The following is an 11,584-nucleotide window of genomic DNA, read 5'->3' on the forward strand; positions in this document are numbered from 1 at the left end:
GAATATTAAGTTATTATACTACCACCTTTTACTATTGTTTTATTACTATCTCCATTTGGAACCTCTCCCTCTGCTGTAGGCTATATCTCCTATGAGGCTCCACAGCCACTTTCGTAAGGTGAATTCTAACGTTGACCGGGACAGAATCTTAACCCCCCCGGGGGTTAAGCGGTAAAGTATGATTGAGGTTACTAGGCGTAAGTATGTAGTTGTAAGCCTGCCTTTAAATGTCCATTGGCCGCATTGACAATGCATTGGACGCTTAAAGTTAAATATCTCCAAAACTACAAATGATTTCAAAGAAAAGAATCTCAAGCATGCATGTCCACAGTAAGGTGGAATTTTTGAACTGTGAATGGAGTTTCTAGGTGAAAGTGTTTTTTTTAGGTCCTTAATTCGTCCATCGACCTCCATTCTAAATCTTTGAACTTTTAAAGGAGTACAATTCTAAAACAATTAAACATTTCAAAGATTCCTTTTCAGGCAAACATGTCCATATTAGGATGAACATTTTAAATTTTGAATGGGGTTTCCATTCTATATATGACATTTTGAATCATTACAGTCAGTTCACCTTCTTTTGGGTCTTGAGTCGAACCAATTACTCCCGCGGAGACATCAAATTTCTCTTTTGGGCCTTGAGTCTTGGGCCCAAAAGAGAAATTTGATGTCTCCGCGGGAGGAATTGGTTCGACTCAAGACTCTTTTGGGTCTTGAGTCTTGGGACTCAAGACTCAAATCCTGGAAATGGCAAATCAGCGTGTGTGGGATTTGAAGGTGCAAGAGTCAGGTAAAAGTTGGAAAAATGTCCAAGTTGGATTTGAACTGGGAACCTTCCGGTTGTAAGCCCTGTATCTTAACCACTGCACCACAGCAATTTTTACCAACTTTATCCACTTCTGTGTTGTTCACTAAAAGATTAGATAAAGTCTAAGGAGGAGTCAGGTAAAATTTCAAAAAACGTCCTTGTTGGATTTGAACCAGCAACCTTCTGGTTATAAGCCCTGTATCTCAATCACTGCACCACTGTAATTCATCCTTATTCTGTTCACTTGCATGTTCTTCATTGAAAGGTTAGATAAAGGTGAAACAGCCACGTAAAAGTTGGAAAATATTCCTTGTTGGATTTGAACTCAAAACATTCTGTGTGCAAGGTCTGTATCCTATCCACTGCTCCACCATGGTTCATAGTTTCTCTGGTCTCTTGCAGGATCTTCACTGAAAGATTAGATACAGACCACAAGAGTCAGATAAAAGTTGGGATATGTCCTGGTTGAATTTGAACCGGGAACCTTCTGGTTGCAAGCCCTGTATCTAAAACACTGCACCACAGAGATTCTTATTATTCTGTTAACTTGCGTGCTATTCACTAAAAGATTAGATAAAGGTGAAAGCGCCAGGTAAAAGTTGAAAAGATGTCCTTGCTGGTTTTGAACTCAGGACCTTCTGCTTAGTATTGAATGTTATTGTGCATTCAATACTAAGCTATTAAAATATGTTATGTTTAAAGACATATTGACATTTTTGGAATTTTTTTTTTTTTTTTTTAAACCACAATTTCGGACCCCCTGCAGTACCTCTGCGGACCCCCTGTTGAAGACCTCTGATTTAGAAAGAGTACTTTTACTTTTCATTCTTTGAGTATATATTGATGCAAATACTTTTATTCTAGTAAATTTAGAAAACCGTACTTACTTAACAGAGTATTTCTTTAAGTAAAACATGTGACTGGCCACAGGGGGAACTCTTGCAATTCAATTTAGGCATGTAGCAGACACTCTTAACCAGATAAACTTATAAAAAACAATGTAATTAATCACAATAATAGAATTTAGATCCCTTTATTGGCACAGAATCATAGAACCGTCAGTGGTAATAAGAGTTTTGAAAAGTAATGGCTGAACTGAAGAGTTGTCATTTAAAGTAGCCTAATGAAATGTGTTGAACTCAAAACCAGTGGTACAATTTCAGGACAGGCAAAACACAATAAGTTAAATATCAAAGTTACAGTTTCACTGTCCTGTGTTTTAAACTGGGATTTGTATGAGAAAGAAACAGTGGATTGTGTTACGCAAGGTATTTTCAAAATGCAACATTTCTGCAATTTGTCACAAATGTCTCAAAATACAATCAGCAATCAACTTCTTATATATACACACAGGCAATTTTGACAATATCAGTAGTCTTTAAATTACACAGCTATAACAAAACAAAACAAAACCTGTCTCACAACATGCAAGTGGCCACATTCATGTTGGCACAAAAGGCATCCTCTTGCAATTATACATTTCATGTATCCCCTTCAATTGGCAAACAATGGCACATAAAAGTGCACCTCGTAGGGGTGAGCACTTTATAAGGAATGAAGGCAAACAGTAAACACCACCCCCCTCCCCTATTTTGGCACTTGCAGGTAAGGAGTGATGGAATGGAATATGCCTGGCAAGACTAAAGATGGCAGAATGAGCAAATTAAAAAGGATCTTTCCTAGACACATTTGACACACATAAGATGAATGGCCCATTCACAAGTGAATGTGTCAAATTCATCTGACACATAACATGACCTTCTGAGGAAGGTTCCAAGGTACTTGAGCTAGCGTACAAGGCATGGGACTCTCCTGGGTCCATGGTCTGCTGAGAGGCACTGAGTGACTTTTTATGTGCATACTGTGTGCATTACTCTGACTGAGGCACAGTGATCTGGGGACCTTTAGGGTCATCAAAGCGGTCCATGGTGTTTATCTGCATAATCATGTGCAAGCCGTAGAAAAAGATCCACAACATCAGCAGTGAGGTCAACAGCCCCATCCAAATGCCTGGCGTGAAGAATCCTGCACAGTCGCTTGCATAGGAGAAATTTCCATCTGTCAACCCAAAGCCCTGAATCTGTATTGTAAAACAAACATGACAAATTCCGTCAGACATCACAGCGAGCACACATGGGTCACAGATTCAGATTTTCAGATTTTGCATGTTTGTACCTGGAATTCAATGAAATTGACCCTCAACAGAGTTGTCCCATTTGGCACCAGCAAACCATCTCCCCAGCTCTTCACAGACTGACAGCTGAAGGAGTACTCTGCAGGAGTATATATATGTCTGCTAGAAAAGGACGCCATCTGCGTGGCGTCCGTACCGTTCTGCAGCAGCACTGTGTTCAGGGTGGACCAGCTCCGTCCAGACACTGGATAGAACTTCTTAGTCATGGAAAACCTACAGTAGATAAAAGATGAAAAATATGTCAAGTGTCATGTTAGTTACAACATTTCAACGTAGGTTTATGCTGTATATACATAGAACGTATAATATATAGACCGGTAATTTCTGTTTTGGGCCGTTTCTTTATAACAAAGACCGGAAAATATCAAGTCCGCACATGTTCTCTCTCTCTCGTGTGCGCGCGCCAGAGACACTCGTCTTTCACAGTAGTGTTGTAGACTGCGCCACTAACAAAAGCTGCCACAAATCAACAACAAGGCACACTCATTTGAAGACGAAGTATCAAAGACAAACTGCTGCTATCATAAAGATGGATACATGTACACGGAATGCACAATCCCAACCCGTAAAATGTTACCATTTGAATTGAAAATCTGAGACTGCACAAGACCTGCACAAGACCTCCACAAAAGACAGAATGAGCTGCATTTCATGTCATGAAAGGTGCTATACAAATAAAGTGTATTATTATTATTGTTACAAAGGATTACTCTGAAGTACCAATTAAATAATTGGATGGATATGACCATTGAATATGATATTGGATATTTTATCAGATGTCCATAAACTGTTAATAATGTTGGATATTCTGACCATGCAGTTTATAGCGTGACGTGACCTCTGAAATAATTATGCGTGTATGTTTTGTTTGACTCAACATCCTGTGTATGTGCAATTTCTAAAAAGTTGATAACCCATTCCGTCCACCACAGCTTGCCAACTCGGACAGCTTGCTCATCACCGTGGCAGGCCTTGAGGCGATCTTTGGAAAATGATACAGCCTTTATCATAGAATACACAATATACAATGGTGCGAAATTGCTTAGGTCTTTTTTTTCTTACCTTAGAGTGATCCCTGATGCATAATTGAGGACTAGCCTGATAAAAAAAAAAAAAAGAATAGTTATAATTGTATCCATTCTTTTGAACAGCAATAAAAAGAGTTTCTCTCAGGCCTCTGGCCAACCAACACACCAACATGACACAGCTTGGATAAGTAACAGTGTTAGTGTTCTCACAATGAGATGGTGTCGTTACACAGGGATCCCGCCAGAGTCGGGGTCTCTGTAGCAAGGTCAGTCCACGACGTGCCTGTGAAGCTGACAGTGAGATTACGTGCCCACAGCATAATGCAAGGAACACCAGTCACATTGAACACAATGGGGGGCTTCACAGTGGTTTCGACGGCTTGAAGCAAGGACCGACCCACAGGCTGGATAGACATGGAGGTCTGAGCGATGACCTGGGGAGACAAAAGGATTTCTCTCTCTCTCATCCAACATCCAATTAAATAATGTGTGTTTATATACTGTATAGCTGCACGGGGGAATATATTACCCGTGACGGCTGCAGTCCTGTGTAGATGGCAGTGTAGGAGATACTTTTGGCTTCCATGATGCTCAGAACTTTCCCAATAATCTCATCTGTGGATAGAAACAAAGTTAAACGTTCCCTAATGTGTATGTCATTGTAGTGGCAACATTTAAAAAATAATTGACCTGATTAAAAGAACACATTTATCAAGAATCACAAAGGTTTTATTTGCCACTCACGCATACAGGTACAAGCAGCTAAATGCAATAGCAGTAACATATACACAAGATAATACTGTCTTTTAGAGCAATGAAAATAACAAAACAAATAAGAAAAGACAAAAGACAGAAATAAGGTTAAAAAGTACAGGCAAGACCCACTGTAAAATAAACTTTAGCAGTAAATAACCTAGCAGCAGTGGGGGATGTGCAATAGGGAATGTTTGAAATTAGAGGGGGGGGGGGTTTAATTTAGTTTAGATACATAGAATTTGCGATAACATATATACGTACATCTATACATCGTCAGCAGAAATGAGGGGATGAACAATGGGGTAATGTTCTGCATGGAGAGGGGGGTATTCATTCTATGTTTGTTCTATCTTATGTTAGGTTGTTTGTTTATAGTCCGGTGCTTCATCTGTGTAGTAATGGCGTGCATGTAACCGAGTTTAATTCCCTTGATGATAAAAGGTAAGCTTGTATTTTTGCATGACACTGTCATACAATAAAGTAGTAAGTGTTTAATCAAACTAATCAATATAGTTTATCATATAAAACAATATATGAAATGTTTCGAATCGATTATACTATATATCAAAGAAACGTGCTTCAAGATTATTCGATTAATCAAAAAAGTTATTGATAGAATAATAAATGAAAAAAGGAAATAATGGATCGTTTCAGTCCTATATGGCTGAAGCAGTGAATAGATGATGACACACACTGGTATGGTCCTTTAACATAAAATTCACATAACTTACCATTGTTGCGAAGGACCTCCTTGGGAAACTTAGAGCTGTAAAAACAACACACACTTACAAGTTAAATAGGATAATAATACACATGACAGCATTAAAAACATATGAATACATTCCATAACTGGTGCACTTCAGAAAGCATGAGGTCTCACTCAGTATTATAAGGCAGGTTGATGATCAGGAAAGTGCAGCCAGACGCATTAAGAGGAAGATCTGACAGAGTGTCTGCGTCAACCAGGAGAGGTGAGACACCAAGCTGCTCCTGCAGCAGAGCAGGCACGGTGCTGGAACTAGACCATTCCACGGACGGAAGCACCAATGAAGCGGAAGAAGAAGAATGCAGTGCAGCCTAGAAGAAGAATGGATGGACGGACGGACGTGGGGGAAAGATGATCACAAAATAAGAAATGAGCTCATGGCTGCAACTATTGAGTATTTCCTTCACGATTATTCTATCGATTATTTGAATAATTGAGAAGAGTTTCAATCAATTAAATTGATTAGTTTAGATGAACTTATGCACACAAACATGAGCTTAAATGTGTTGCATATGTATATCAGTTTGAAAATATGTAAGTACAATGGCACAAGTCATAATGAAAACACACCATACCTCAAGATTTGGAAAAACGCTATCTGGCTTGTTTCCAAACACTCCACCAAACACTGTAAAGTCCTCTTTGCTTAACTGTGTGAAAAAAGGACATCAAAACATTGGACTCAGAAGTCAACTCAATTAATCAGCAACCGACACAACAAATACACAAAACATGGGCAGGAAAAGGGGTATTTTTTGGTCACAGTAGTACATTTGCACATAAGTGAAAATTGTCCACTGTATTCCCCATCCTAATTATTAGGCACAGTGGGCAATTAATACATTTCCCGGGGAGTAGTTAAGGCTTAAGTGTCTTGCTCAAGGACACTTCGACACAGACCCTGGCCGGGGCCAACTGGGGACCTTGCCATTCCAAGAAGGCTTCTTAGTCTCACTTGAACTCTCTTCCTATTTTGATTCAATTTCAAAGCAGGAAGCTGTACCCTTGGTCTCTACCGTTATATTATACCTCTATGGTCTCTACCCATTCAGCTATGGCAGCCCATAGCAGCAGACACTGATGGCCTACATAACATCAGAGGTGGACAAAGTACTCAACCCCACTACTTGAGTAAGAGTACAGATACTCCTGGTCAAATTTACTCCACTACAAGTAAAAGTAGCTCAGTCAAAATGTTACTCAAGTAAGAGTAAAAAAGTAATTGCTTTTAAATATACTTAAGTATTCAAAAGTACATGCTTTTAAAAATACTTTAAGTACAAGTAAAAGTCCTTTGAAGTCCTCGACTACCTCGAGCACTGTCCCGTCGGCAGTGGTAATGATGTCCTCTGTGTTAAATACAAATACTTTAGTTCTCTTGGCATAGAGCTTGAGGCAGATCCTCCTGCTCTCTGTTTCTACTGCCAGTAGTTCCTTTACATTCTCTGCTATGTTTCTACTGCCAGTAGTTCCCTTACATTATCTGCTATGTTTCTACTGCCAGTAGAAACATAGCATTTTCACACAACCTTAGTTGACCAACGTGCTGCACAGGTATATGAAAAGCAATACATCAAATCAAAGAACAAAAACATAAAAACATGTATAAAACACATAACATGCCTGCATATAGGAGACACAGACATAGAGCGAGATTGTTCATTTACACCTACAGTATGTACACAGAAGGTAGAAAACATTAGATAGGAGTGACTGTGACCTTTTTGTCAAGATACAATAATATTCAGCTTCAACGATTAGGACATGGAGATAACTTTAAACTGAGGCCATCTGTTCTAAAAAAAAAAAAAATGTATAGAGTAACTGTCATGAAGGGCGTTTTGATTACAGTGATTACACATCTCTTTTCATCAGATTATAAGTAACATCTGGTGATATGACACAATACCTTACATGCTCATTCTGCATGCATACAGTTGACATAGAAAACAGAACATTCTCTCTGTTCAGTGTATGTTTGTACAGAGACCTGCAGACATTAGCGCCAATCCTGTGGATGCCGGGGAGTCCGAGCACCCAATGAGAAAGCCGTGCACCAACAGGAAATGTGTCAGTCGGATGACTGTTGTGTGATGCTTTGTAACGTGCACAGGATGCACGATGTACTCACTCTGATACCGTGTGTTATTGTGAACAGATTTCTGTCATTCAAACTCTCTCCCTGTAATCTGCAAAGTCCTTATACCAGTTATGGTTTCATCATCAGCCAATAATCAAATTGACTTGAAATGTAGTAAAAAAAAAAAGGTCCTTTTGCACACCTACTGGGACAGGTGCGTAGGAGCAGGCAGCCAGTGCATGAGACAGGAAAGAATGGTGATCGCGCACACTGTCTTCACTTACAGCAAAAAAGTATTTTATTGCGAGTACAATGTTTCCAACTGACATTCATCAGGTATTTCTGATTAAGGGGTGAAATCTTGGTTGATGTGTGTGACTTGTTGTAGAGTACCCTACCCGCCAAACATAAATCGGCATCCATGCCTGCAGAGATGGATGGTTCTTTGTGACCACATCCTCTGCTCTCATGAGAGCAGACAACGTTTCTTACCTACCCACACGCACGAGAGCAGAGGATGTTTCATATCTACCCACACGCACAACCGTTAACTTCACCTTGTCAAAACAAGATGGCGCCGACATGCACAGCGGCGAACTTCACCCTGTCAAAACAAGATGGCAGACTGACAAGTCGACTTGCTTGGTCTCCACACAAACAACCTTTGATTCCTATACTGACACATCTGGTCAAAATTCATGTCAGATCCTGTGTCTAAGTGAGACATGACCTTTGACACAATCTAAATGTCTCAATAGAAGAGCAGGGAGACAAAATATAACCGACCCAATTGGATAAATTATATTGTATTAACATACTCTACCATACAGATTTGACAAAATTACATTTCATTCATTAAAAAAAATTACATAGTGCCTCTTTAAGTAGATCTCATAACTCTTGTTTCAGAGAAGTAACTCTCTGAAACCACCTGCACTGCATGCACTGATGTGCTTGTAGAACCACTACGTTATACAAAGCCTGCAGAAACACCTATAAAAACATAGAAATGACTGAGGAACCAGAACTAACACTTTTACTCCTACACACACATACAAGATGTAACAAAGAGGAGAGAGAGGGAAGCCAGAAACATGCTAGTGAGAGAGCAGAAGTGTGGAAAAAAGAAACAGCCAACCTAAAAGTACTTCTTAGAAATGTACTCGAGTAAAAGATCCTCAGAATCTGTACTTAAGTACAAAACTCAAGTACATTTACTCCGTTACTGTCCACCACTGCATAACATGCAGCCAAGGCCCTATGAGAAAGGGAACTGCAGAATGGGAAGTGGTGCTAATGCTCACTGTCACACCAGAGTGAGAATACCAGAGTCACGAGTGACTTCTCAGAAACCATACTAGCAACCATGATCTTGACTCACCATTACTCATTTTAAATACATTTAAATTGTCATCAAATAAATACCCTTTCAAACTGGAAAAACAAAATATATTATATTATATCGTGTGCATGCATATCACATTTATTCTTGACTTGTTACCTTGTCCTGTAGAAACAGCAGCACAGTGCATGGGGCTGAGCTAAAGGCACTTTTGATGTACACAACCAGTTGATCAGTAGTCGTGATGTGACCGGCTGCTGGCGAGGCCATCGGTGGTAAACTGTGCATGCACAACAAACACAGGGATCAGCAGCGTTGCCTGTCAAATACAAGACTATAAAGCTCTTCCTAAGCATTTCATATGACTCCAACAACATAAGCAAGCAATTCACTTGTCAGATAGCATTAGCTAACGTGGCTTTCATTGCGAACTATGGAGTGGAGTCAAAACTATCTCGCTATTTAAATGAACAAAATACAATATTTACCCGCCACTAGACCACATTACGAATGGCACTTGACTCGTACAGCTTCCCATGGCGAATAATGTAAATAAAAGTGCAACGACAGAGGCCATTGCTCGTACTTCCCCCTGATGCTCTGTTCCTGCCATTTTGTTTTTTCCGTAAACTGCCAAAGTCACGTGACACACTCAGCTGATTATCACGTGTTCTTGGGTGTTCCATGTCATGCACCCATGGGCGCTTCCTGCTTCTTTTATTCATCCTTTAAAGTGCTTTGGAGCTTCTCAACTGTAATTTCACATTGCTTTTCACCCCCTAATCTCATCCAAACTACAGTGCAAAAGTTTCGTTCGTAATAAAGTTCACTCATATGTTACCCCCCCCCAACCTGTTGGTTCAAAGTACCAGTTGAAATGAATACACCCTGTCACTCTAGCCTGTCCTCGCTGTAGCTAGCCTCGGATCAAGCTGGTAAAATGTCTACTACAAAACAACACATTTCAGCAGCATGCTGCATGGCCTGTTTTGATACTATAATTATAACACTTACAGCGTTATGATTATCAAAGCTTTTGACTCGGAAGGCGACAGTGTTGTGTTCAGTGATGGAAAAAGTACTTACATTCTTTACTTAAGTAAAAGTATCACTACTGCAATGTAGAAGTAGAAATACTCTGTTAGGCCTACATGTGAAAGTCCGGAATTAAAAATGTACTTGAGTAAAAAAAACCTAAAGTATTGCTATCAAAATGTACTTAAAGTCCCAAAAGTAGAAAGTACATCATGCAGAATGTCCCGTTTCACAAGTTTTCAAATGCATAAAATCTTTTGAAAATAGCAGATCTACAAGCTCACAACCGTTGCATCGTGATGCGTTGTGAGCTTGTAGATTGGCTAGATTAGAAATGGCCGAAATGTAGGGCTGGCTGAAATAACAAGTAACTAAAGTTTTCAAATAATTGTAGTGGAGTGAAAGTACAATATTTAGTATAAAGTATTGAAAAATGGAAATACTCAAGAAAAGTAAAGAATACCTAAAAACTGTACCTAAGTACTGTACTTGAGTAAATGTACTTAGTTACTTAGTTTCCACCACTGGTTGTGTGTGTTCTCAGTACGTGTCAAACAGCATGACGTTGTCTACATGACGTTAAATGACGGGGCAGGTTAAACCTGGCCGCTGTCCATGGTGCTGATAGTTGCTCCAACGCCCTCTTCCTTCACTATTTATAGGAACATTTGCAAATTTAGCCTATGAATGTCGCCATATATACCGCCTCTTCATATTCTTAATAAACATATTAAAATAACCAAACTTGCACTCAAACCATATTGGATCTTTTTTTTAATTTGTTTGGAATTCTATGACCTCTTGTGAAATAATACATAATAGTAACTTATTGGTGCTGAACAGGCCTGCGTTCAGTGGAGCAAAACGCTCGCCCCAAAACACAATCACCCCGGGGCAAATCCGGTGACCTCGGAACAGTCGCCACCTTGTATTCCTAAACGTAATCTCAGTAAACTATGCCTAAACTAAACCTAACCTTATTCCTAAACATAATACCTCAGTAAAACAATGCCTAACCCTAAACCTATTTCTAACCTTATCCTCAGTAAAACAAGTACAATGATACAAAAACCGCTGGGGGCGAGGCCGGCGAGCGGTCCGCGGAAAAAATGGGAGTGAGCGTGTTTTGGGGCGAGGGTTCCGGTTACCCTCCCGTTCAGCATCCATCTCCACACACACAGCTGTGCTGGCGGAGGGATACCCTGCATCCACCAAATGCTGCACCTACGTATCTCATCCACTGGAAAGGATAGAAGGAAGAAGAAAATAGACTAGAGAATTACATTGGACTAGACGAAGGGTCCACTCCTCATAGCCGCAGAATGTAAAGACCACAGAAACATTTTACTTTGGAATTGAATATGTCTATATGTGCAAAATCACATGATAAAGTGGTCGGGGGGTTAGTGGCGCCACAGTTGTTTCCTTCTATTGTGTGGCAGCAAGTGTTGCCAGATTGTGTGAGAGAAATAAGCAACCGGGTTTATGAAAACAAGCCCAAATCTATAATTCATCAGTTATTTGAAAATAGCCGATCGACAAGCTCACAACGCGTCGCGATGCACTTGTAGATCT

The 11,584-nt window shown here is 39.8% G+C and overlaps 1 protein-coding gene across 1 annotated transcript; it reads right to left on the bottom strand.

Annotated features, from left to right (window-relative positions):
* Positions 1–1,734: 1,734 nt before the first annotated feature.
* atp6ap1b (ATPase H+ transporting accessory protein 1b) lies at positions 1,735–9,598 on the bottom strand. Its single transcript, XM_084068866.1, has 10 exons — positions 9,463–9,598; positions 9,134–9,254; positions 6,128–6,202; positions 5,667–5,863; positions 5,518–5,552; positions 4,560–4,645; positions 4,241–4,464; positions 4,065–4,100; positions 2,984–3,215; positions 1,735–2,888 (listed from the first exon to the last, which is right to left on the bottom strand). The coding sequence occupies exons 1-10, from the start codon at positions 9,585–9,587 to the stop codon at positions 2,679–2,681; spliced, it is 1,341 nt and encodes a 446-aa protein (XP_083924992.1). The 5' UTR covers positions 9,588–9,598; the 3' UTR covers positions 1,735–2,678.
* Positions 9,599–11,584: the final 1,986 nt, after the last annotated feature.

The sequence above is a fragment of the Gymnoscopelus microlampas genome (assembly GCF_963454915.1).
Source record: "Gymnoscopelus microlampas genome assembly, chromosome: 10".
Lineage (NCBI taxonomy): Eukaryota > Metazoa > Chordata > Actinopteri > Myctophiformes > Myctophidae > Gymnoscopelus > Gymnoscopelus microlampas.

Excerpts from the sequence above, each read along its gene's own strand:
- atp6ap1b (XM_084068866.1), bottom strand. The coding sequence starts at position 9,587 with ATGGCAGGAACAGAGCATCAGGGGGAAGTACGAGCAATGGCCTCTGTC. Across the intron at positions 5,553-5,666 it reads AACCTGCCTTATAATACTGA|CTCTAAGTTTCCCAAGGAGG; the intron begins GTGAGACCTCAT and ends TTGTTTTTACAG. Across the intron at positions 3,216-4,064 it reads GCATCAGGGATCACTCTAAG|GTTTTCCATGACTAAGAAGT; the intron begins GTAAGAAAAAAA and ends TATCTACTGTAG.